The following is a 27,848-nucleotide window of genomic DNA, read 5'->3' on the forward strand; positions in this document are numbered from 1 at the left end:
ATCTAATCCAAGTTTATCATTTTAAAAGGCTAATTGATCATTATCAAACCCTTTTGCAATTATGTTAGCACAGCTGAAAACTGTTGTTCTGATTAAAGAAGCAATAAAACTGGCCTTCTTTTGACTAGTTGAGTATCTGAAGCATCGGCGTTTGTGGGTTTGATTACAGGCTCAAAATGGCCAGAAATAAAGAACGTTCTTCCGAAACTCATCACTCTATTCTTGTTCTGAGAATTGAAGGCTATTCCATGCGAGAAATTGCAAAGAAACTGAAGATCGTACAATGCTGTGTACTAATCCTTTCACAGAACAGCGCAAACTGGCCCTAACCAGAATAGAAAGAGGAGTGGGAGGCCCCGGTGCACAACTGAGCAAGAGGACAAGTACATTAGAGTGTCTAGTTTGAGAAATAGATGCCTCCCAAGTCCTCAAATGGCATCTACATTAAATAGTACCCCAAAACACCAGTCTCAATGTCAACAGTGAAGAGGCGACTCCGGGATGCTGGCCTTCTAGGCAGAGTTGCAAATAAACAGCCATATCTCAGACTTGCCAATAAAAAGAAAAGATTAAGACGGGGGACAGAGGAACTCTGCCTAGAAGGCCAGCATCCCGGAGTCGTATCTTCACTGTTGACTTTGAGACTGGTGTTATGCTTTTCTTTCTAAAAACAAGGAAATTTGTACGTGAAAACGCAGCATTTCTACATTTTGTGAAAATAAACGTTAAAAAGTTATCCCCAATGACATCATAAAAGGTTTAAACATTTTAAAAACAGTGATTTTCAAACATGAGATTTGCGGTGACATGGGGTGCAAGAAAATACCCTCCCTCTGGCTAGAAACACATTGCACGGCCTCCCGAGTGGCGCAGTGGTTAAGGGCACTGTACTGCAGTGCCAGCTGTGCCACCAGAGACTCTGGGTTCACGCCCAGGCTCTGTCATAACCGGCCACGACCGGGAGGTCCGTGGGGCAACGCACAATTGGCCTAGCGTTGTCTGGGTTAGGGAGGGCTTGGCTGGTAGGGATATCCTTGTCTCATCGCGCACCAGCGACTCCTGTGGTGGGCCGGGTGCAGTGCGCGCTAACCAAGGTTGCCAGGTGCACAGTGTTTCCTCTGACACATTGGTGCGGCTGGCTTCCGGGTTGTTTCCACGCTGTGTTAAGAAGCAGTGTGGCTTGGTTGGGTTGTTTATTGGAGGATGCATGACTTTCAACCTTCATCTCTCCCGAGCCTGTATGGGAGTTGTAGCGATGAGACAAGATTGTAGATACTAAACAGTTGGATACCACGAAAAAGGGGTGAAGGAAAGAAACATGTTGCAGATTTGAAAACCAACATTTAAAAAAATAGGACCTTTTTAATATATTTTTAACCACAGATCATAGAAATGCCCTACATATGTAGACACTGGTTTGGTGCTGGAGATAATAAATATGAGATTGAAAAGTAGCGGAGTTGCTCTTTAATAATGGAAATGTTCAGTCCTCAAAGTTTAAAAAACAATGCCTCATTCATGATGTTTCATTTTGTTTCCCTTAGCGTTGTGTGGTGGTTATATCTTTGGTAAAAAAGGAACCATACTCTCCCCTGGGTTTCCTGATTTCTACCCAAACTCCTTGAACTGCACATGGACAATAGAGGTGTCTCATGGCAAAGGTAAGCCTCACGAATAGCTGTCTAATGTAAGTACCAACCAATAATTCGTTGCAGCAACTGAGTGAGTAAAATCTGCTGTGACTGGCCCTACAGCACCCCATTTGAATGATGAGTCTCTATATTCTCATTAACATTACCAGCCCTCCCTTAGGGCTGGTGTGACGTGGAGACAGGGTTTTTGATGTGTGACTTAGGGAGGCCTAATCTTATCTGAAACTCTCCAGGAGTGCAGCTGCTCTTCCATACGTTCCACCTGGAGGACTCCCATGATTACCTCCTCATCACAGAGGACGGCAGCTTCACGGAACCCGTGGCCCGGCTCACTGGCTCCGTCCTGCCCCCCTCCATCAAGGCCGGCTTGTTTGGAAACTTTAGCGCCCAGCTCCGCTTTGTCTCCGACTTCTCCATGTCCTATGAAGGTTTCAACATGTCCTTCTCAGGTGGGTGTCACATATTGTGTATAAAGGGTAATCAGTTGTTGCGGATACATTTGAAGAGTTCCTTTCATGTAGATTCAAAGATATGAGGTCACTGCAGTGATTAACATTGGTGTAAAGTACTTAAGTAAAAATACTTTAAAGTACTACTTGAGTTGTTTATTTAGGGTAACTGTACTTTACTTTATTATTCATATTTTTGACTACTTTTACCTCACTGCATTCCTTAAGAAAATATTGTACTTTTTACTCCATACATTTTCCCCGACACCCAAAAGTACTTGTACCATTTGGAATGCTTAGCAGGACAGGACAATGGTCCAATTCATGCACTTATCAACAGAACATCCCTGGTCATCCCTTCAGCCTCTGATCTGGCGGACTCACTAAACACAGATGCTTCATTTGTAAATGATGTTGGAATGTTGGTGCTGTCTGGTTTGCTTAATAATATAAAGAATTTGAAATTATTTATACTTTTACTTTTGATACTTAAGTATATTTTAAACCAAATACTTTTAGACATTTACTCAAGTAGAATTTTACTGGGTGACTTTCAATTTTGTCATTTTCTATTAAGGTATCTTTACTTTTACTCAAGTATGACAATTGAGTACTTTTTCCACCACTCGTGATTAGAACACTGTTTTTGATGAAAAATGGATTGAGAACCCAGCCGACTATTAAGTCAATGTGAAGCAGTAACAGTTGAGACGTCATTAGATCAAATACTGAAATAGTTGGTATTTATTTATAGTGCAGGTGATGGAGAAGACTGGCTCCAGAGTTGTATCTACAAAGATATACATACTTCAAACATGACAAAAATACTTAAAGGCTGTGTTTTGTTTCATATGTGTACAACAGCTGATGAAATGAACACTGTAAAAGTGTAATAAAAATGTGATCACTGTTATTTTTGATAGTTGCTGGTTGGAAACACAATCTACACATGACCTTCTAAACAGCAGGTTTTGCATGGGTGGAGTTTTGGCTTGCCTGGTGACATCATCGGGTGGTATAAGTGGATTGACCAATAACAATACGATTTCCAAACCTCTTTGCCAATAACAGATAGTTTTCTGGTTACAGTGCATTCGGAAAGTATTCAGATCCCTTGACTTTTTCCACATTTTGTTATGTTGCAGCCTTAATCTAAAATCGATTATATAGTTTTTTCCCCCTCATCAATCTACACGTAAAACCCCATAATGACAAAGCAAAAATAGTTTGTTTTTTAAAATTTGGGCAAATGTTTTAGGAAAACCCCCCAGAAATATTACATTTACATAAGTATTCAGACTCAGTACTTTGTTGAAGTACCTTTGGCAGTGATTACAGCCTCGAGTGTTCTTGGGTATGACGCTACAAGCTTGGCACACCTGTATTTGGAGAGTTTCTCCCATTCTTCTCTGCAGATCCTTTCAAGCTCTGTCAGGTTGGATAGGGAGCGTTGCTGCACAGCTATTTTGAGGTCTCTCCAGAGATTTCAATCAGGTTCAAGTCCGGTTTCTGGCTGGGCCACTCATACACATTCAGAGACTTGTCCCGAAGTCACTCCTGCGTCCTGAGGTCCTAAGCGCTCTGGAGCAGGTTTTAATCAAGGATCTCTCTGTTCTTTGCTCCGTTCATCTTTTCCTCAATCCTAACTAGTCTCCCTGTCCTTGCTGCCGAAAAACATCCCCACAGCATGATGCTGCCACGGCCATGCTTCTCTGTAGGGATGGTGCGAGGTTTCCTCCAGACGTGACGCTTGGCATTCAGTCCAATGAGAAACAAGATTTTCTGGTCTGAGAGTCATGAGCCTTTTACTGAGGAGTCGCTTTGGTCTGGCCACTCTACCATAGAGGCCTTGATTGGTAGAGTGCTGCAGAGATGGTTGTCCTTCTGGAATGTTCTCCCATCTCCACAGAGGAACTCTGGAGCTCTGTCAGAATGACCATCGGGTTCTTGGTCACCTCCCTGACCAAGGCCCTTCTCCCCTGATTGCTCAGTTTGGCTGGGTGGCCAGCTCTAGGTAGTCTTGGTGGTTCCAAACTTCTTCCATTTAAGAATGATGGAGGCCACTGCATTCTTGGGGTCCTTCAATGCTGCAAACATTTTTTGGTACCCTTCCCCAGATCTGTGCCTCGACACAATCGTGTCTCAGAGCTCTACAGACTATTCCTTCGACCTCATGGCTTAGTTTTTGCTCTGACATGCACTGTCAACTGTGGGACCTTATATAGACAGGTGTGTGCCTTTCCAAATCATGTCCTGTCAATTCAATTTACCGCAGGTGACTCCAATCAAGTTTTAGAAACATCTCAAGGACGATCAATGGAAACAGGATGCACCTGAACTCAATTTCGAGTCTCATAGCAAAGGGTCTGAATACTTTAATATACATTTTCAATGTAAATGTAAATACCTATTTTCGCTTTGTCATTATGCGGTATTGTGTGTAGAATGATGAGGAAATAAATGAATTTAATACATTTTAGAATAAGGCTGTAATATAACAACATGTGGAAAAAGGGAATGGGTCTGAATACTTTCTGAATGCAATGTATTGTAAATATCCCTCCCATTTGTCTCCTCCATTCAAGGATTGATCCACTCTGTGTTTAATGCATTGTTTTTGCGCCCTTCCACTCCCCTCTCAGACAACTCCTAGACAGTCCTAGCAAATGTCTTGAGAAAATGTGTCGTTTTTTGGTAAAATACTATTTTTGTTTATTTTTGACCTTTTCAATGGAAAACTATCACAGTAAGTTACCGTAACTGTTACCCAGAAACTATTTGATATTGAGATAAAAATGGCTGCATTGGGCCTTCAAACTTGGTTGCAAAATAATAAACTTGCTCTGCCAATAATATAATAACCTGACTCGAGTACAAAGACAAAAGCACTTCAAACACAGGGCAAAATGCCCATAAACATCTGAGTATGGCAGAGCTATAGTAACAGCATGTTACCTAGACAAACAGCCATGCATGAGGATTAGGGAATCCTAAATAATAACCCCATTACCAGGGATAAATCATTTATACCTTTACATAGGTAAATTCCCACAGAACAATGATAACACACTTTAAAGTTATTGCAATTACCCAATGAACATTCCAGTGGTCAACACGTTTATGAAAAAAACAAACATTATTAGCATAAACATGAACATTTCCAATAAACAATGACAACACCTCAGAGAAACGGTAGAAACCTAATAATGAGAGATGTGCCTAACGCCTCGATCACACCGACAGTGTGGGAGTTACGCAGCATCATCTGGGTACTGTTTGTGTGTAACAACAGGTCAACATTCACCTTCTGCTACCATTTCTGTCAGGTCGTCCACGCATACAGTTTGACGCATACGTTCGATAAATCCAACATATGCATCACACATAACGTACTACAACTACCACTGCAAGGCTGCAAGAAAAATGCAGTGTTCTATTGGGAATTAATGTACTTCTGCTGTACCAAAATGCAAAGATGATGTCGGTGTGATCGAAGCGTAAAGCTGTGGTCTTCACCGGTGAGCTCAAGTAGGAAGCCAGTTCACGTTGGTGGTGAGTAGAGAACAGGACAGGTTGGCTTTACCAAACAGAGGTAATACTAACATTTCAAAATAAATAATAATAATGATGACTAATTATGGGAAACCGAGGCTTTCTGAAGGCTCCATAGTTTCCCCAATTGTGCTGAAAAACAGTTCATTTCTCGGAGCTTCATTATTTGTTCGCAATACACATTAGTGACATCTGCTGGTCAGCAATAAATATCAGTGTGTGAACATCAGATGTTTATTTCTCCAGATTTCAGAGATTCGAAGTTCCGTATTGCATGTGAACTCGGCAGAAGTTAACTGCTTAGGCTCAATCACAATGACAGTGTTTTGCATTTTGGTACACAAGAAGTACATTATTTTCCAATGAAACGCTGCGTTTGCCTTGCACGATTGCGTTGCTGAGCGTTCTGATGCTTGCGCACCATTTTGCGTAAAAACACTGTAGATGAGATCGAGGCGCAAGCAATTTCGATACATGCTTTGAAGCTCCGGAATCAAACGTACCATCACTTATGATAACCAGACCCTTTTACTGACCAGAGTTTGATTACAAAACACACAAAGGATAGCATGGTTAGCAAGCAATGTTCATACTAGCTGAGCATTCTCAGCTCCACCATATGTAGGCTATGTAATTGTGTCGATTAGTTTTGGCGGAGTGACATCTGACGATACTGTAAAAAGGTCCATTCTTTAAATCGTACCTATGTTTGTCCTGTGTAAAGTCGGTGCTACAATCCGTAGTTTTGGATAAAAACGTCATTCAATGTGACTAAATTGCACCGCGTAATCCACTGTTTTCCAATCAAGTATGAAGTTAGTGACTTCAAACATGCTCAATACTTTAAGAACTATCAATTGTGTCATGCTTACTTTGTACCTGTGCTTCTCTTGATTGTAGTCAGTGGGAGTTGACATCCATAGTTTTTGATTTAAAAAAAAATAGCCTTTACGCATCCCCTGACAAAACTACTAAATATTCCGTGCAATGACGGGTTGCTCCTTATCGTTATCTGCTCCCTTGGCGGAGGTCGCTTAAAATGTGATTTTAATCCCAAAATATGGATCGCAGCACCCAAAGAAAAGAATGCCTTAACACAGGACAAACATAGGTAGGCTACAAGACATTCATTTAAGACTCTTATGACTCAATGTAGTTGGAGGTATACTCCACCAAAACTCATCACCACTCAACCCCATTGTAATAGTGGAGTTGAGACTTCTCAGCTATGCTAGTACCAAACAATTAGTCTGTTTGTGTTGGGAGAGGCCCAACAGGTGTTGATAACTCAAATGCATATCATCACACATTGTTATTTTCTAAAAATCTCTTAAGGATCGGACCCTTTTTTACATTTTTGCCTAAAATAACATACCCAAACCTAGCTGCCTGTACTGTAGCTCAGGATCTGAAGCAAGGATATGCATATTCTTGATACCATTTGAAAGGAAACACTTTGAAGTTTGTGTAAATGTGAAATTAATGTAGGAGAATATAACACAATAGATCTGGTAAAAGATTATACAAAAAAACATGCTTTGTTTTGTTTTTTGTTCCATCTTTGAAATGCTATCGAAAGGTCACAATGTATTAGGTTAGGTATTAGGTTAGGTGCAATTTCAATTTTGGCCACTAGCTGGTATCAGTGTATGTGCAAAGTTTTAAACTGATCCAATGAACCATTACATTTCTGTTCAAAATGTTGTTCAGGTCTGCCCAAATGTGCCTAATTGGTTTATTGATACATTTTCAAGTTCATAACTGTGCACTCTCCTTAAACAATATCATGGTATTCTTTCACTGTGATAGCTACTGTAAATTGGACAATGCAGTTAGATTGACAAGAATTTAAGCTTTCTGCCAATATCAGAAATGTCCTGAGAAATGTTCTTGTTACTTACTGTACAACCTCATGCTAATCGCATTAGACTACGATATCTCAACTGTCCCGCCAGGAGGACGGATCCTGTAGAGCAGGTATTCCCAAACTGGGAATATGTCAAATAAAAATGTGATTCACATGTTTTTTAAAATTAGAATAATAATATTTATAAAAATAAAATATAAAAATCTTCACATTTTCAAACAATCCATTTAGATTTTCCAACGGGGCTATACATTTGGGTGAGGTTTTTTTCTCGCCTGAGTAGCCTCGTTTCACTGACAAAAATAAAAAATAAACCATCTAGTGTTCAGCGAAATAACAACACAATGTCAGATACAGGTAGCCTAGTCAAATAATTAACATCTAATCACATTAACCTTTACTCTCTCGCAGGATGTAGCCAAACGTAGCTGCTGCTCATTCTGTTTGCTTGAAAATGGATAAATGGTTAAAATTAAAATAAAGGTAAGGCCTGCGTCCATAGAGACACATACCAGCTCTACTGGTAGTACTGCTACTACCAGCAGTACTACACCTGCACCTGTCGACGACACAAGTTCTTTTGCTTCCACGAGCACATCCAATGCTAGCATCAGTAATTCTTAATTTGTTGTTGGCACAGCTAGGCATGGACACTAACAGTTGTGAATCTGATGCAGCCAAAGAGCTACTGCCCCCTTATCTGGTATAGCACCGAAAAACAGACCTGGATGTTGGACCATCAAAGAGGCGCAAATATGATGAGAACTACATTGATTTGGGGTTCACTTATATTGGGAGTAGTGCCTTTCCTCAGCCACAGTGTGTTATATGTGCAAAAGTACTATCTCACAACTCGATGAAACCTTCAGTCTTGCGCAGACATTTGGAAATAAAAGATGCCAATTTGAAAAACAAGCCACTGGTGTTTTTTGAGCGAGAATTAAGACAACTTTTGAGTAGTAAGGCATGTATAAAAGCAACAGATACCATTAATAAGAAGGGGCTAGAAGTTTCGTATATGGTGAGCTACCGAGTGGCTAGGACAGGCAAGCCCCATACTATTGTGGAGGACTTAATTCTTCCTGCTGCCGCCAATATGGCTGGGGGAAAAGGCCAAAAAAAACTATATAGACAATGTCTTCATCAAACAATACTGTTTCACGAAGCATCAGTGACACGGCAGGAGATGTTTTGAAACAATTACTGCTTTGCATACAAGCCGGTGAATTCTATGCGTTACAGCTGGATGAGTCAACAGACGTGGTGGGCACAGCTCCTGCTATATGTCTGTTATGTTTATGGGGGGTCAATTAAGGAAGACATTCTCTTCTGCAAATCACTGGAAACAAGGACAACAGGAGAGGATATGTTTTAAGTACTGGAAAGCTTTGTGACATCAAATGAACTTTGGTGGTCAACATGTGTTGTCATCTCTACTGATGGTGCAAAAGCCATGACAGAGAGACATAGTGGAATGGTAACGCGCGTGCAAGCAGTTGCTCCCAATGCCACTTGGGTACACTGCAGCATCCACCAAGAGGCTCTGCTGCCAGGGGAATACCTGACAGCTTGAAACACGTTTTGGACACTACAGTGAAAATGGTTAACTTTGTTAAAGCAAGGCCCCTGAACTCTTGTGTATTTTCTGCACTATGCAATGATATGGGCAGCGACCATACAGAAGTGTGCTGGTTATCAAGGGGCAAAGTATTGACACGTTTTTTTAAAATTGAGAGACGAGCTTGAAGTTTTCTTTACTGACCATAATTTTCACTTGTCTGACCGCTTGCATGATGACGAGTTTCTCACACGACTGGCCTGTCGGGGGGAAGTTTTTTCTCACCTGAATGATCTGAATCTAGGATTACAGGGACTCTCCGCAACTATATTCAATGTGCGGGACAAAATTGAGTCTATGATTAAGAAGTTGCAGCTCTTCTCTGTCTGCATTAATAAAGACCATCCTCAATGCCCTGCCTCCAGTCCACTTACCAATATCTGAACAAGAGAGCCTCATCGAAATTGCGACCAGTGGTTCTATGAAAATTGAATTTAATCAGAAGCCACTGCCAGATTTCTGGATTGGGCTGCGCTCAGAGTATCATGCCTTGTCAAATTGCGCTGTTAAGACACTGATGCCCTTTTCAACCACGTACCTATGTGAGAGTGGGTTCTCGGCTCTCATTAGCATGAAAACTAAATACAGCACATACTGTGGGTGGAAAATTATTTAAGACTGAGACTCTCCAATTCAACCCAACATTGCAGAGTTATGTGCATCCTTTCAAGCACACCCTTCTCATTAACCTGTAATGAGTTATTCACAATTTTTGATGAACAAATATAATTTTATATGTAAGATGGCTAAATAAAGAGCAAAATGATTGATTGTTATTATATTATTATTTGTGCCCTGGTCCTATAAGAGTTCTTTGTCACTTCCCACGAGCCGGGTTGTGACAAGAATTCACACCTATTTTTATGTTTAATAAATGTATCGTATAGTGTGTGTGTGGCAGGCTTACAATGATGGCAAAATCAACATTTGAGAGTACGCTGACCCTGGTGCTAGAAGGGATATGCGGCTGGAGGTTGAAAGTTTGAAGGGGTACGGGACTATAAAAAGTTTGGGAACCACTGCTGTAGAGGTTACAAGGCACACACATAATGAGCCATATATAAAAAAATGTATTTCAACATTTAAAAAAACTAAATGATACTACAATCAAATGATTGTAAATCTGTATTTTAGTACTAATGTGGATTTTATTTAGAGCTTTTTGTTTTAGCAAAAATAAGTCTGTTTTGGTACATTTGTTTTCCAGATAACATTATTTAAATGAAGTTGACATTTTACTGTGATTGTTTTTTTTCTTCAAATAGTTGATTTTTTTTGTGTCAAAATGACCCCAGTTAAATTATGTTAGCAGTTTGAGGGTTAGGAAACATGTTGGTGTATTCCACAGAGTACAGCCTAGAGCCTTGTGAAGATCCAGGAGTGCCAGCCTACAGTCGGCGAGTTGGGTTCCAGTTTGGAGTGGGGGACTCGCTCATTTTTTCCTGCTTCCCGGGTTATCGTTTGGAGGGGGACCACAAAATCACTTGCCTGGGGGGAGGCCGGAGGGTCTGGAGTGGAGCCCTGCCAAGGTGTGTGGGTAGGTGGACACATGCTTTCATTTCATTTGGACAAACTGAGAATACTTGTACTTTGAAATAACTTGTACTGTACTTTGCCAACGGCAGGAGAAGGAGCTATACTGAGCATACAGTATAATGCAAGTCCATGAGCTAGTTTCTAATGATTGATTTCCCTACATTTCTGAATATTGTCAAATTGTTAATTTACAATCTCAAAAATATTAACCAACTGCTTCCAGTTAAGCATACTTCTATAAGCAGAGCATGAAACCAGGGCAGAGTTAGAAACCACAAATGATCTGGCTGTCATTTTGTCATCCCCTACAAAGAGCCATGTGTTTTCTTATAAAAAGTTCAGTAGAGAGAATTAGGCAATAACCCCACGAGAACCGAACTAGAGTTTAAGCTCAAGGTCTACAGGCAGAATTTGCTTTTATACCTGAGGTACAACATCAGAATATTAACTACAAGGACATCCAGTCCCAGCACAGCCCCGAGCCTTGGTGACCAACACACACTTAATGCAGAGAGCTGTTCATTAATTCATATTCCCCTCAAGTTTCTGTTGTGGAGATTCATCAAAATTCCAGCAGGGGAAACATCTGATTGGCCCATCAGTGGATAACAGGTCGCAGCTGCTGAAGTATTCTGGGTTCAACCTGCTGAACATTTGTGGTGAACTCTCCTCTTAGGGTTAAACGGCTCCTTTAATGCCCCTATTCAGATTCATAACAGACAGATATGACTTTTCTCACAGGTCTTTTCTCTCTCTCTCTCTCTCTCTCTCTCTCTCTCTCTCGTTGTTTGGAATGAGCAGCGTCTAGTGTGTAGGGAAATATGACAGTTCTCTAAAGATAATCAAGACATTTTTTCTGACTTTAAACCCAGATTGCCATGAAATGTCTTAATATCATATTCTCTCTCTCTCTTGCTTATTTTCTCTCGCTCTCACTTTCTCTCGCTCGCTCTGCCTAGCTGAATGTGGAACCACTACCGTTGGGAGCGAGGGGGTTCTGCTATCACCCAATTACCCATCCAATTATGACAATAACCATGAGTGCATTTACCGCATTGAGACAGAGGCAGGGAAGGGCATCCGTGTGACGGCCACTAACTTCCTGCTCCATGAGGGGGATTACCTGAAGGTGAGTCTCACATCACTCACACACAACACTAGATATTTACTCCGCAGATGTTACATATCAATACATCCCAATGCATAGTCTTCTCACTGCAAGGTGTTCAAATAGTTAATAAAGGACTCAATGTGAGACTTTTTCACTGCAGCATCCACTTTTTGAATGCAGTTATGGTCCAATGTAACCCGTAAGAGACCAGAGGTAGTGACTCAGTCAAATCATGAATTATTAATGCCTTCATTAAAATTGCATGATGCCAGAGCTTGAGGCATAGAGAGGCCAATGAGAAAATGTGTATCAAATCTTACAGTAGTGCATAACAACATAATAACTGGTTATAAAGTGGCGGGATTGTCCTTTAAAATTCTGTTCAATCTCTTTAAACAGAAAATCAAATCAAATTTTATTGGTCACATGCGCTGAATACAACAGGTGTAGACTTTACAGTGAAATGCTTACTTATGAGCCCATTCTAAGCAATGCAGAGTTTTAAAAAAGTTTTAAAAATATTTTCTCAATAAAAAGGAAATAGTAACACAATAAAATAACGAGACTATATACAAGGAGCTCTGTTACTAAGTCAATGTGCAGGGGTACGAGGTAGTTGAGGTAATTGAGGTAATACAGTACATGTGGGTAGTGGTAAAAGTGTGTGTGTGTGTGTGTGTGTGTGTGTGTGTGTGTGTGTGTGTGTGTGTGTGTGTGTGTGTGTGTGTGTGTGGCTTCAATATGTGTGTGTGTGTGAGCGTATGTATTGTGTGTTGGAGTGTCAGTGTACAGTAGTGTGTGTGAGTGTGTGGGTAGAGTCTTGTGAGTGTGCATAGAGCAGGTGCAGGAGAGTCAGTGCAAAACAATTAAGATAAATAAAGAAATAATAAAGGGTGTTAATGTAAATAGTCCGGGTAGCCATTTCGTTAACTGTTCAGCAACCTTATGGTCCCAGACTTGGCGCTTAGGTACCCCTTGCCGTGCGGTAGCAGAGAGAACAGTCTATGACTTGGGTGGCTGGAGTCTTTGACCATTTTTAGGCTCTTCCTCTGACACCGCCTGGTATAGAGGTCCTGGATGGCAGTGATGCACTGGGCCTTACGCACTACAGTAAAGCCTTGCGGTCGGCTAACGTTACCAGTCGAGATCCTCTCAATGCTGCAGCTGTATAACTTTTTCAGGGGGTATAGGCGGTGTCATGCCCTCTTCATGACAGTGTTGGTGTGTTTGGACCATGATAGGTCCTTAGTGATGTGGACACCGAGGAACTTGAAGCTCTCGACCCGCTCCACTACAGCCCCGTCGATATGAATGGGGGCATGTTCTGTTTCCTGTAGTCCACGATAAGCATCTTTGTCTTGCCCATGTTAAGGGAGAGGTTGTTGTCCTGGCACCACACTGCCAGGTCTCTGACCTCCTTCCTGTAGGCTGTGTCATCGTCGTCGGTGATCAGCCCTACCACCGTCTTGTCTTCGGCACTTTATGATGGTGTTGGATTCATGTGTGGCCACGCAGTCGTAGGTGAACAAGGAGTACAGGAGGGGACTCTCACCACCTGTGGGCAGCCCATCAGGAAGTCCACGATCCAGTTGCAGAGGAAGGTGCATGATGAGCTTGATGATGAGCTTGGTGATGAACTTTGATGTCACTATGGTGTTCAACACTAAGCTGTAGTTAATGAACAGCATTCTCACGTAGGTGTTCCTTTTCTCATGATGGGAAAGTGCAGTGTGGAGTGAAATAGAGATTGAGTCATCTGTGGATCTGTTTGGGCGGTATGCGAATTGGAGTGGGTCCAGGGTTTCTGGGTTGATGGGTAGCGTTTTGGGTAGCCTTCCACAAGCTTCCCACACAAAGTTGGGTGAATTTTGACCCATTCCTCCTGACAGAGCTGATGTAACTAAGTCAGGTTTGTAGTCCTCTTTGCTTGCACACAATTTTTCAGTTCTGTCCTATAGTTCTGTCTATATTTTCTATAGGATTGAGGTCAAGACTTTGCTGGCCACTCCAATACCTTGACTTTGTTGTCCTTAAACCATTTTGCAACAACTTTGGAAGTATGCTTGGGGTCATTGTCCATTTAGAAGACCCATTTGCGACCAAGCTTTAACTTCCTGACTGGTGTATTGAGATGTTGCTTCAATATATCCACATAATTTTCCTGTCTCATGTTGTCATCTATTTTGTGCAGTGCACCAGTCCCTTCTGTAGCAAAGCACCCCCACAACATGATGCTGCCACCCCTGTGCGTCATGGTTGGGATGGTGTTCTTCGGCTTGCAAGCTTCCCCCTTTATCCTCCAAACATAACGATGGTCATTAGGGCCAAACAGTTCTATTTTTATTTCTTCAGACCAGAGGACATTTCTCCATAAAGTATGGTCTTTGTCCCCATGTGCAGTTGCAAACCATTGTCTTGCTTTTTTATGGCGGTTTTGGAGCAGTGGCTTCTTCCTTGCTGAGCAGCCTTTCAGGTTATGTTGATATAGGACTTGTTTTAATGTGGATATAGATACTTTGGTACCTGTTTCCTCCAGCATCTTCACAAGGTCCTTTGCTGCTGTTCTGGGATTGATTTGCACTTTTCACACCAAAGTACTTTCATCACTATGAGACAGAATGCGTCTCCTTCCTGAGCGGTATGATGGCTGTGTGGTCCCATGGTGTTTATACTTGCATACCATTGTTTATACAGATGAACGTGGTACCTTCAGGCATTTGGAAATTGCTCCCAAGTATGAACCAGACTTGTGGAGGTCTAAAATTGTTTTTCTGAGGTCTCGGCTGATTTCTTTTGATTTTCCCATGATGTCTTTCAAAGAGGCACTGAGTTTGAAGGTAGGCCTTGAAATACATCCACAGGTACACCTCCAATTGACTCAAAAGATGTCAATTCGCCTATCAGAAGCTTCTAAAGCCATGACATCATTTTTTTGAATTTTCCAAGCTGTTTAAAGGCATTTAGTGTATGTAAACTTCTGACCCACTGGAATTCAATTGTTGGAAAAACTTGCCAAAACTATAGTTTGTTAACAAGAAATCTTTGGAGTGGTTGAAATAGTTTTAATGACTCCAACCTAAGTGTATGTAAACTTCTGGCTTCAATTGTAGCTCGTCTGGAAGCCTTGCATCGCTGGACAGATCTCGGCTGTGTTTCCCTTTGTAATCCGTGATAGTTTGCAAGGCCTGCCACATCCGATGAGCATCAGAGCTGGTGTAGTAGCATTTGATCTTAGTCCTGTATTGAAACTTTCACTGTTTGATAGTTCGTCGGAGGGAGTAGCGGGATTTCTTATAAGTGTCCGGATTAGTGTCCTGCTCCTTGAAAGCAGCAGCTATAGCCTCTAGATCAGTATGGATGATGCCTGTAATCCATGGCTTCTGGTTGGGATATATACGGTGACTGTGTGGACAACGGCGTCGATGCACTTATTAATTAAGCCGGTGACTGATGTGGTAAACTCCTCAATGTCGTTGGATGAATCCCGGAAAATATTCCAGTCTGTGTTAGAGAAACAGTCCTGTAGATTTTTGTAAGCAGGAATCAGGAGGATAGAGTTATGGGTACGATTTGCCAAATGGCGGGTGGGGGAGAGCTTTGTATGCATCTCTGTGTGTGGTAAAGGTGACCTAGAGTTTTTTCCCCTCTAGTTGCACAGGTGACATGCTGGAAGAATTGAAGTAAAACTGATTTCAGTTTTCCTGCATTAAAATCACTGGCCACTAGGAGCGCCGCCTGTAGATGAGCATTTTGTTGTTTGCTTATGGCCTGATACAGCTCGTTGAGAGCGGTCCTAGTGCCAGCATTGGTTTGTGGTGATAAATAGACAGCTATGAAAAATACAGATGAAAACTCTCTTGGTAAATACTGTGGTATACAGCTTATCATGAGGTATTCTTCTCAGGCGAGCAGAACCTTGAGACTTCCTTAATATTAGAGATTGTGAACCAGCTGTTGTTAGTAAAGAGACACATACCACCCTCCTGATCTTATCGGACTCTGCCGTTCTGTCCTTCTGATGCATAGAAAAACCAGCTAGATGTATATTATCCGTGTCCTTGTTCAGCCATGACTCAGAGAAGCATAAGATATTACAGTTCTTAATGTCCTGTTAATAGGATAGTCTCGAACAGAGCTCTTCCAGTTTATTCTCCAGCGATTGTACTTTCGCCAATAGAACAGAGGGTAGGACTGATTTATTAATTTGCCACCGTAGTCTTATCAGACTCATTGAAGTAGAAGTCCTCGTCCAAATCGAGGTTAGTGATAGCTGTTCTGATGTCCAGAAGCTTTTTTCGTCATAGGAAACGATGGAGGAAACATTATGTGCAAAAAAAGTTAAGATCAGCACCAAAGAATACACAAAATAACACAATTAGTCAGGAGCCCGTAAAACGGCTGCCATTCCTTCTGGCGCCATTCTCATATCTATGTGTATCATATTTCTGTGTAGTTGTAAGTTTTGTGTGACTGTAAGTTTTAATATGTACACTGCCGGTCAAAGGTTTTAGAACACCTACTCAGGTTCTTTTTAAATTTGGCTATTTTATACATTGTAGAATAATAGTGAAGACATCAAAACTATGAAAGAACACATAGGGAATCATGTAGTAACCAAAAAAGTGTTAAACAAATCAAAATATATTTGAGATTTGAGATTCTTCAAATAGCCACCCTTTTCTTGATGACAGCTTTGAACACTCTTGCCATTCTCTCTACCAGCTTCACCATGCTTTTCCAACAGTCTTGAAGGAATTCCCACATATGCTGAGCATTTGTTGGCTGCTTTGCCTTCACTCTGCGCTCCGACTCATCCCAAACCTTCTCAATTTGGTTAAGTTCGGGGGACTGTGGAGGCCAGGTCATCTGATGCAGCACTCCATCACTCTCCTTCTTGGTAAAATAGTCCTTACACAGCCTGGAGATGAAAAACAAATGATAGTCCCACTAAGCCCAAACCAGATGAGATGGCGTATCGCTGCAGAATGCTGTGGTAGCCATGCTAGTTAAGTGTGCCTTGAATTCTAAATAAATTACAGACAGTGTCACCAGCAAAGCACTCCCACACCTTAATGCAACCGCTGTGTCAGATTTCAAAAACACTTTACAGTAAAAGCACACCATGCAATTATGTTAGGTCAGCACCTAGCCACAGAAAAACATACAGCCATTTTCAAACCAAGGAGAGGTGTCACAAAATTCAGATATAGCATTATAAATATTCACTTACCTTTGCTGATCTTCATCGGAATGCACTCCCAGGAATCCCAGTTCCACAATAAACTTTTGTTTTGTTCGATAAAGTCCATCATTTATGTCCAAATACCTCCTTTTTGTTTGCGCGTTTAGTTCACAAATCCAAATTCACAAGGCGCAGGCACTTAGTCCAGACAAAAAGTCAAAACAGTTCCATTACAGTTTGTAGAAACATGTCAAACGATGTACAGTATATAATCAATCTTTAGGATGTTTTTATCATAAATCTTCAATAATATTCCAACCGGACAATTCCTTTGTCTTTAGAAATGAAAATGAACGCAGCTCGCTCTCACGGCTGCGCGCGTGACTTAGCTCATGGCATTCTGCCAGACCCCTGGTTCAAACAGCTCTTTTTCGCTCCCCCTTCATATCAGAAGCCTGAAACAAAGTTCTGAAGACGGTTGACATCTAGTGGAAGCCTTAGGAAGTGCAATATGACCCCATAGACACTGTATATTGGATAGGCCATCACTTGAAAAACTACAAACCTCAGATTTCCCACTTCCTGCTTGGATTTTTTCTCCAGTTTTTGCCTTCCATATGAGTTATGTTATACTCACAGACATCATTCAAACAGTTTTAGAAACATCAGAGTGTTTTCTATCCAAATCTACTAATCATATGCATATTCTAGCTTTTGGGCCTGAGTAGCAGGCAGTTTACTCTGGGCACCTTATTCATCCAAGCTACTCAATACTGCCCCCCAATCCCAAAGAAGGTTAACACCTCCTCCTCCATGCTTTACGGTGGGAAACACAGATGTGGAGATCATCCCTTCACCCACACAGCGTCTCACAAAAATACAGCGGTTGGAACCAAAAATCTCCGATTTGGACTCCAGACAAAAGGACAAATTTCCACCGGTCTAATATTCATTGCTCATGTTTCTTGGCCCAAGCAAGTCTCTTCTTATTATTGGTGTCCTTTACTAGTTTTTTATTTATAGCAATTCGACCATGAAGGCCTGATTCACACAGTCTCTTCTGAACAGCTGTTGTTGAGATGTCTATGTTCCTTGAACTCTGTGAAGCATTTATTTGGGCTGCAATTTCTGAGGCTGGTAACTCTAATGAACTTATCCTCTGCAGCAGAGGTTATTCTGGGTCTCCCATTCCTGTGGCAGTCCTCATGAGAGCCAATTTCATCATAGCGCTGGATGGTTTTCGTGACTGCACTTGAAGAAACTTTCAAAGTTCTTGAAATGTTCCGTATTGACTGACCTTCATGTCTTCAAGTAATGATGGACTGTCATTTCTCTTTGCTTATTTGAGCTGTTCTTGCCATAATATGGACTTTTGCTAAATAGGGCTATCATCTGTGTACTCCACCTACTTTGTCACAACACCTCTGATTAACATCTGGTTAACTTTTAAGAAGGCACACCAGTTAATTGAAATGCATTCCAGGTGACTACCTCATGAAGCAGGTTGAGAAAATGGCAAGAGTGTGCAAAGCTGTCATCATGGCAATGGATGGCTATTTGAAGAATCTCAAATATAAAATATATTTTCATTTGTTTAAAACTTTTTTGGTTACTACATGATTCCTTATGTGTTAGTTCATAGTTTTAATGTCTTCACTATTATTCTACAATGTAGAAAATAGTAAAAAATAAAGAAAAACCCTTGAATGAGTAGGTGTTCTAAAACTTTTGACCGGTAGTGTATGTTATTTGGAATAGGCACCCTTCCTCCGCATTCAAATGTTTCTGCCTTTGTCTTGACCACTATTCTCTGGAAGCCCAACTTGAATTATTCTCCCGTAGTGTATATATTCATATTATGTATGTACAATATGTATCTACCCATCTGCTCTTTATTATTTTCTTGATGAATTGAATGCTAACTACTCACTCAAACCTCTTACGCTGCCACTCTGCAAATATTGTAATAGTACTGCAAGAGGCTGCATACTGTACAGTATACAGTATGCTATTGAATATTCTCTTGAATATTAATAGCATTTTGACAAACCTGTGCATTATAGTGTTGTTCTTTCATCAACAGGTGTATGACGGGAAGGATACTTCACATCGTCTTCTTGGCAATTTCTCCAAAACTGACATGTACAATGTCATCATCAACAGTACCTCAAATCACCTCTGGATTGAGTTCAACAGCAACGGCACTGAAACGAACAAGGGATTCAGACTTACCTACAGCAGTGAGTAGATTATGTCCTCGAGACACAGCCTATATGTATATTCCCTGATTCAAGTTTTAGTGGACACATGTTTTTTTAATGTTTAAACGGGCTAAAGCGTCAAATCTGTATTTGTAGGTTTTGACCTTGTCAAGTGTGAAGAACCAGGAACTCCGAATTACGGATACAAGATTCAAGATGACGGCCATTTTGCGAACACTTTTGTGTTGTACAGTTGTAACCCTGGCTATACTCTCCATGGAAGCAGCACTCTGGCATGCCTAAGTGGAGACCGTAGGGTTTGGGACAAACCTTTGCCTTCCTGTCTAGGTGAGTGAGTAGTTGCCGAAAATAGACAAATCAAATCAGAGTTTATTGGTCGCATACACAGATCTGCAGGTGTTATAGCAAATGCAGCTAGTAGAGTGTCTCACAAATACAATACAAATAATAAACAAATGTATTAAATAAGGAATTAAGAACCCAGAGAAGATATATTATAGTGATCATGTGTCAGAATCCAGAATATAAATATTTGGTGTGTATAGACAGTATAGAATTTGGAAAGAAAATGGTATGTACTGTAGTAGGTATCATCAGGGAACATTCCCTGATTATGGCGAAACACACCATTTTGGAACCACTAAGGAAGATTTTGTTGACATTTCAATTATCAGAGTAATGGTCAAGATTCCCATATCAAAGGATTCATTTTCATCCACTGTATACTTTTGAATATATTATACTATTTTACCAGTCAACATGGACTTTGTTGTGTTGTCTGCATTCTGTCCCACTGTTATTAATATCTTACTGATTCCATAATCTGACGAGCTCTGCCAGTTCCGCTCTCTCAGGCTAACTATGAGTCAAATCCCCTCCAGTCATACTGTCATTTATACTATACTGAAATATTATACTAGTTAACAGCTATGAACATTTATCCCCTAATGCTGGCTATATTACTGCCCCTAAAGCTATATATGAAGAAACCTTGTGTGTCTCTCTCTTAATTTAAGTAAGGATACTCTGAGCTTTCTGTGCTGGTGAGAACTGATACATTACAGTGTCATTCTTCAGTTCAGCCTCATTCCTTAATTAGCCCAGCTCGGTTCAGACACATTTCTATACTGCAGAAAAGTAGCATGGAAAATGGATGACATTGCCCTAGGCTGTCATTGTATTTTTTCTTTCCTTTGAACGCAGTGACATAATAGGGATATCCTCTTTTCTTTTTCTGTCGTCAGCAGTGAATAAAATAAAACACATACGTATGTGGAGAAGCTAGAGAACATATTAGGTTCTTTCAAGTGAGATTATGCAATGTATTATGGGATGTTTATGAATTGGTCTGGTTGATGCAAGAGAGAGAAGCCAGCCTGAGGTTCATCAGGATTAAGACACCTCAAAAGATCAGGGTAGCTTATTTAATTGACTTTCTATTGTGATGATATGAGCCTGCCCTTAACATATTTACACTGAACACTAGGGCTGCTGATGACTATGGTAAAATACCCGTTTCGGTTTCCTCATCTAGCTGAATGCGGAGGCCACATTGCAGGTGCAATATCTGGACGGATACTCTCACCGGGTTACCCTGCACCCTACGACAACAACCTCCACTGTACCTGGTCCATTGAAGCGGACACAGGCAAAACCATTAGGTACAGTATCTCACAATAGGGACACACCCCTTGGAATATGCCATTAGATACACAATAGCCCAATTTTTCTTTACTCCATTTAAATTTGAAGTGAAATCAGCTAGTTTATTGCGAGGCGTGTCTAGTATAGTGGAGCAATTGTTCTGCTGCACATTTGGAAAATGATTTGTGATTAAATGTGCCATTGCTGATTGCATTTCACCCCCACTGCTAGGCCTTCCTTACCATTAGCATATATTCCTTTAGGTCCATTACTGGCTTCTTCAAAACCAAACAATAACCTCCAAAGATAAACCAATTATGCCCGCTAGAAATGCCATAGAAATCAGATATGCCAATTCAATTCAAGCAATCTAAGGATCAAGGAGGGGGAGAGATACAATTGACATCGCTGGCTATTGGACTTTTTAAAGAATTCATCCTCTCTCTACTTTGCCGCTGAAAATAATTGAAACATTCCTTTGGCGATCAAGACCGTTCTGATCTAGATGTTTCCTTGGTCTGAGGCATTACTTGAGGACTGATTCGCTAGAACTCCAATGATAATTTTGTATTACAAGTTGGTAACTACCCTTGGTCAGTTGATTTATGGGGTATTGTTGTGTAGGTGTTTGTCACGAATGTGAATCAATGATAAAGCCAGACTATAGTATGCAAGAGCTGCATAGTGTATAATTAATCATTCTCTCTCTTTCTATTTAGCCTCCACTTCATAGTGTTTGACACGGAAGTGGCCCATGACATCCTGAAAGTGTGGGACGGTCCAACAGAGGGTGGTATCCTCCTGAAGGAATGGAGTGGGTCAGCTCTGCCCGAGGACACCCACAGCACCTTCAACATCCTAACACTCCAGTTTGACAGTGATTACTTCATCAGCAAGTCAGGCTTCTCCATTCAGTTCTCAAGTAAGTAGCACTCTACCTGTCACAACAGACCAGAAGTATTCTGATATGACATTCATACCAGTAACTTTTCAGACGAAGGCTACAGTATGTTTCTTGACATTACCCTCTCTCAGCCTCGATTTGAACTAGTTTTTATGTCTTTTATATCCACGTATAAACCACTCTTATGACGAATAAAAACATTTGCACCATAAATATTTCATGCAAATATAAATGAAATGGAGCATTGCATTTGCATATAAATGGCAAATATTTTCTGGAACTATTATTTCAAAGACAAGTAGTCTCCACAATTCTGTTTGCTGCCAGTCCAATGATTTCAAATACAATATTATATTATATCATAATCAGCATTTGTCCGATATTGTTTTTAGTTGTATAAATTAAATGCGTGTTGTCAAAATGTCAGCATTTGTCTCATGTTAATATTCATAAGTGATTAATTTGTGTGATTTCAGCTACTACTGCCATGACCTGTAATGACCCTGGGACACCCCAGAACGGGACGCGTTACGGGGATAGTCGGGAGCCCGGGGACACCATCACCTTCCAGTGTGACCCAGGTTACCAGGTCCAGGGCCTGGACAAGATCACCTGTGTACAGCTCAACAACAGGTTCTACTGGCAGCCAGACCCTCCAACCTGTATAGGTATGTTGCTTTGACTTCCACAGTAATGGAGAAATGACTTCACTGTTATTTCTCTTCTTGGCTTGATATCAGCAAAGGGTTTGTAGAATAGGTAGATGTTCCCTTTAGAATAATTCTGCTGCAAGAAGGTGATTTGGGATGTGTATGCTAGGCCGCTGCGTTGTTTTCATTGAAGGATTTGTGTTATCTGAAAATCCATGTAAACAGTGTTTTATGAACCACCACTCATTTGTGTCTGCTTAATTACTTTATGTTGAATGAGTGACATGGTTATTATTAGAATGAATGAAATGTAACATTAGGAATGTAAACCATGTCTCAGTAGAGTGTGAATCCCCCTGTGAAAAATGATTCATCAGTAACTGAAATGTAATTGGCATTTTCAGCCATTGTCAACCAGTCCTTTTGTCAGACAGCGTGCTTTGTCACTTCTAGTCGTTGGGTATGTTTACCACACCACTAATAATTGTTTGATGGAAGGCCATTTATAGCCAGAATCATTTGTAATGGTGGAAGATTACTAAGATTAGAAAAATGTTGCTCTTACAAACCCTCCCAATCAAGTACATGATTGACAGGATTGAAACTCAAATGGAGTCTTATTTTGCTTGGCTCACGCTTGAATTGACATTCAAACAAGTCTCACACAACGGCAAAAATAAAGAAGCAAAGATGTGAATAACCTTTCTGAATGACAGTGGCAGGGAGGAATTCCATCGCTACTGTTTGTCACTGAACGTCTGTGCATGGTGGCCTGTTTTGTCACTTCAATCAACATAAACAGTTAATGTGATGGAGACAAGTCGTATTAAAACCTGTGTGTTGCCCTCACTCTCCTTGATGTGATAGCTACCTGCGGCGGCAACGTGACAGGCCCTGCTGGGGTGATTCTATCACCCAACTATCCACAGCCGTACCCACCAGGAAAGGAATGTGACTGGAGAATTAAAGTCAACCCTGACTTTGTTATAGCCCTAATTTTCAAAAGGTATGTCACTCCTGCTATGCTGCGAGGCACCGACGGTAATAAGGAGCAAGGTCAAAGAGCAGATGGAAGGAGTGTATCCACTCTGTCTTTGTCAGTTTGGTAATTACTGTAAACAAACATCAAACACATCTGTGTTTGAGGTGAAATAGTTTGCCTTTGTTCAAATATTATCCAAATCAATGTGTGTTACTGTATTACGCCATATACCTAGATGATACCTATAGATGGAATAGCTTTGATGAAATGTACGATAGTTCAAAGCACCACAACCCACAGGAATTACATAGGCTCAAATGAGAATAATCCCAAAGAACTCTTATCAGTTGATCTCAGATTCATCAGAACATTACTTGCTCACCATCCCTCTAATGGCAGTTACAGACTGTACAAACAGGCCCCACATGCCTGCTTCACAATGTAGGGCCAAAGCGAGCTGAACTGGCCTGGCCTTGCCATAGTTGCTGGGAATAAAAATGTGAATGGGAACATCTGAGCCAACAGAGTATGGTTCTGGTTGGCCCTATGGTGTAATTCAGGCTCAGATTGATGTTATTTGGGATGAATCTTGTCCTGGATTTTCACTAGATGGGCCAGTGGCAAAGTCAAATTTGGCTACATATCATAAAAAGTTATGAAAACAAAAATATTCTTAGGGTTAGGCATAAGGTTAGCAGTGTGGTTAAGGTTAGGGTTAGGTTTACAATCAGATTTGATGACTTGGTGGCCAACTAGTGAAACACTGCAGAGCTGCCTCCAGCACATGAATCATCCCAATAAATGCCAACCTGTGAATCAGGCATCAGTCTTTAATAAACATTGTTTTCTATTGCATACTTCCAGTTTCAACATGGAGCCCAGCTATGACTTCCTGCACATCTATGAGGGGGATAACTCCAACGGCCCATTGATCAGCAGCCTGCAGGGAAACCAGGCCCCGGAGCGCATCGAGAGCAGTGGCAACAGCCTCTTCCTCGCTTTCAGGAGTGACGCTTCCCTCGGGATGTCTGGCTTTGCCATTGAATTCAAAGGCAAGTTGTCAACATGTTAGTCTCACAGGAGGTGACCCTAGGTTTCTATGAAAGTGTATAGCATTGGCCATATCGTAAGGTTTATGTCTCTATAAAAAAAATGCTTTCAACAGATATAGATTTCTAAGATGAAAGATTTCCAGGAACTGGAGAATACATTCTATAGACAACGTGTTTTTATAAGCCTTATTGCATGTTGTTCTTCCTGTCAGCTAGATGTCCTTATTTTGTCTGTTGTCGACACACAGCTATGCAGTATCTGAAAAACAGTATGTGTTCCAACCTACTTCTTTTTATGAAATGCTTTTTGATTAAAGGCATTGATGATAGAACTACTGTAGATCAACTGGATAATTGGTTTGATTTGTTACAGAAAATCAATGAAAGTCACAAAACACATGAACACAGATGTGTATAGTATTTTGCCACTTCAACGTCTCGTTCTTCCTGGAAGATTTATTCAAACCAATCAATGGCATAATTTGTCGTTTTGTTTTGTTGGTCCTGTATTTAACTGTGCTTTTGTCAATAAAAACAGTTAATTACCTTCCATGGGAACTCAGCGAGGTTTGTCATCTCCCAAGGCTAAAAGCACTCAAATGTTTCTTCTCTCTCTAATTGAAAATATAATCTACGCTCATTTTTTCTGTAAATCAATCTCCTATATTCATATTTTTCTCCCATCCATGCACCATTAACTAAGGTCATTTAAATGTTGAGAAGGTTAAAATAATGCCATTTCTGTTTTCATACTTATTACTGTAATAAACGTAATATATTTGTTGATGTTTTCTACTACTTTGTTTCTAATTGTATTCATAAATCCATGTCAAAATGTAGCTTTAGGTTGAGGGCATTGGCATGTATACTTTGGCCTTGTGTGTTGAGAAGCATTTTCCCTCTCTGGGTATTGGAATGTGGATGAAATTGCGATGCACTATAGCAATTTCAGTGATAAAATCTCCCACCGCTACCCTCCAACTTTCACTGCTTCTTAAAGCACAAGGCAGCAGAGAAAAGTGGGCTGTTAGCTGTCATCTTGTTTGGCAGTGTATACAAGCACCACCTCCAGAGCTTTTTCCAACTGTCCTTCTCCTAGTGTCTGTTCCCTTAAGGACACTGGCTGCCCTCACCCCCCCACCCCCCTCCCCCATTTTTCCTACAGACCCAGATGCTTACCTTGCATTCCCCTCTGTGCTGGTCTTTTCTATTGAGGATTCCTTGGAGAAACTCTACTTGCTCTTTTGTACTCTACACTCCCTGTGTTCTGCTTCTTACATGAAGGTTCACCATAGAGAAACATCAGTAGCGGCTTCCGAGAATCCCTGGAATGTTCATTTATATATTTCTTAATTCCATTTTTTTACTTTTAGATTTGTGTGTATTGTTGTGAATTGTTAAATACTACTGAACTGTTGGGTCTAGGAACTCAAGCATTTCGATGCAACCGCAATAACATCTGCTAAATATGTGTATGTGACCAATAACATTTGATCTGATTTGTTTGAATGCACCCTGTAACCCAGGATACCATACCCTGCCTGTTCCCGATATCTGGGCTTTTCAACTGCTGAGTTTCTTTTGCATTTATGGATAAGTTGCAATGCTTTAGCAAAAATGATTATGGTTTTTCCTTTTCCTCTGTGTTGTATTGAAATAAAGTCTCTCTGCTCAAGGTCAATTGTCCTGCATGATACTTTATCTTAAGCTTGTGTATGTTTTCTACTCCACAGAGAAACCCAGGGAGGCATGCTTTGACCCTGGAAATATCATGAACGGCAGTCGCGTGGGCATGGACTACAAACTGGCCTCCACAGTGACCTATCAATGTAACTCTGGATATACTGTTGTTGGACCAGCCACAATCACATGTGTTATCGGTTCAGATGGAAAACCTATATGGGACAAGATCCTACCATCGTGTAAAGGTAAGATCTTTTCAGTTTGCCTACGGTTATAAAATCTGATTCCCAACAGCCTATCACAGAGAGAGTAGCTTGAGTTCTTGTTGTCCTCCCTTCAAGTCTAATTGATTTGTCTTGGTACCCTCAACTAGCCTCTTAATTACAGACTGATTACCGCTCTGTGGGAGAGAACCATTCATGTAAGCTTGTGAGATCAGGTGGCTTGTGAGGCTAACCATCATCGGCACTATCAATCAAGGCTAATATCAAGCCAATTTTTACTGGTTTCACCGAAAGGTTTTGTGGACCCCTTTTTGTCTTTGCACAAGAAGGGAGTATTGGTTTTTTAAAGACCACGGCTGAACTTTCTAGCATGTTGTTGACAGTTGTGAGAGCTTGGGCGGTGACAACTGCCACTCACTCTTCCTTTCACCCCACCCCCCTTTCTCTCTCTCTCCTTCATGCCCGTGCGTCTCAGAGGAGACAAAAACTCAGACAGGTGGCTGTGTAGTTGCTGCCACATCATCTCTATGCCTCCACCCTGCCACTTCACACACTGAGCCTCTACCTTACAGCAGCACGGCCACTGGAGACATGACTTGGATATGAGAGACACACACCAAAGTGTTATAGTCGACATGATGAACATGGAATTATGTTGTTTTCAATAAAGATTTCTAGATGTATGCATAAAGCTGATCATTTTAGGATATAAGCTATTTTCAAGGAAACAAGCTAGATTTGCTTGCTTCTAATTTTTAAAACTAATTTTCACCTGTTTTTTTCCCTTATTCCATCAAGTGTCAGATCTAGCGGGGGAGTGTGAGACTCATGAGTGAAAATCCACCTGAGCTCCTACCGTTAAGAGATTTGGAGCTTTTATGAATCTGATTGTATGTCATTAAGAAGTTACTCCGGCATTCACATAAACAATAGAGAGGGTTTTGTGCACCAAGACACAGCTGAAGCAAAGCAAACAGCTCACTGTCTCTAGTCTAGACCCTACTGGGTCGAAAACTGAACAAACACTAGAGCTAGTTTAGAAGGATACACAACAACAGGAGACTGCAGAACAAATCAGGAGAGGAACTACAAATGAAGCCTTGGATCTATAGTTAGTCCCTCCAGGATTCTGCTATTCTGCGATCGCACATTTTTTTGCAAAACCAACAATTTCCCATATATTATGCGAGGGTTTACAATTTTGACCAATCCCTGCTTTATTTCTGCATAAACAGTCAAATCATTGCAATATTATCGCATAAAACTGACCCATCAATGCAGTATAAGAACAGGTCTCGCAATTTCAACCAATCACTGTACATTTACCGCATAATATGGTTCGATCAAGTTGCATATCAACAAACTTTTTCCCTTGTCAGTGCATTTTTAAATTGGACAGGATCATCACGTATTGCCATGCAAAATGTCAGAATTGCCGCAGCAAAATCAAGTATCACAAATATCACAGAAAATCCCAGCAAAATCCTGGAGGGACTGTATAATGGTTTTACATTGCTAAC

General features: G+C 40.9%; 1 protein-coding gene across 1 annotated transcript in view; it reads left to right on the forward strand.

Moving 5' to 3' along the window:
* Positions 1 to 27,848, forward strand: part of LOC112223927 (CUB and sushi domain-containing protein 1) — a 236,962-nt gene that overhangs the window by 130,921 nt on the left and 78,193 nt on the right. The window contains exons 17-28 of the mRNA XM_042305838.1: positions 1,545 to 1,661; positions 1,886 to 2,101; positions 10,487 to 10,675; positions 11,634 to 11,803; positions 19,051 to 19,207; positions 19,325 to 19,516; positions 20,724 to 20,850; positions 21,553 to 21,755; positions 22,214 to 22,405; positions 23,255 to 23,393; positions 24,234 to 24,421; positions 26,155 to 26,349. Coding sequence (XP_042161772.1) covers positions 1,545 to 1,661; positions 1,886 to 2,101; positions 10,487 to 10,675; positions 11,634 to 11,803; positions 19,051 to 19,207; positions 19,325 to 19,516; positions 20,724 to 20,850; positions 21,553 to 21,755; positions 22,214 to 22,405; positions 23,255 to 23,393; positions 24,234 to 24,421; positions 26,155 to 26,349 — 2,085 coding nt within the window. The remainder of the gene's footprint in view (positions 1 to 1,544; positions 1,662 to 1,885; positions 2,102 to 10,486; positions 10,676 to 11,633; positions 11,804 to 19,050; positions 19,208 to 19,324; positions 19,517 to 20,723; positions 20,851 to 21,552; positions 21,756 to 22,213; positions 22,406 to 23,254; positions 23,394 to 24,233; positions 24,422 to 26,154; positions 26,350 to 27,848) is intronic.

This window comes from Oncorhynchus tshawytscha, linkage group LG25, assembly GCF_018296145.1.
Source record: "Oncorhynchus tshawytscha isolate Ot180627B linkage group LG25, Otsh_v2.0, whole genome shotgun sequence".
In the NCBI taxonomy this organism is placed as follows: Eukaryota; Metazoa; Chordata; class Actinopteri; order Salmoniformes; family Salmonidae; genus Oncorhynchus; species Oncorhynchus tshawytscha.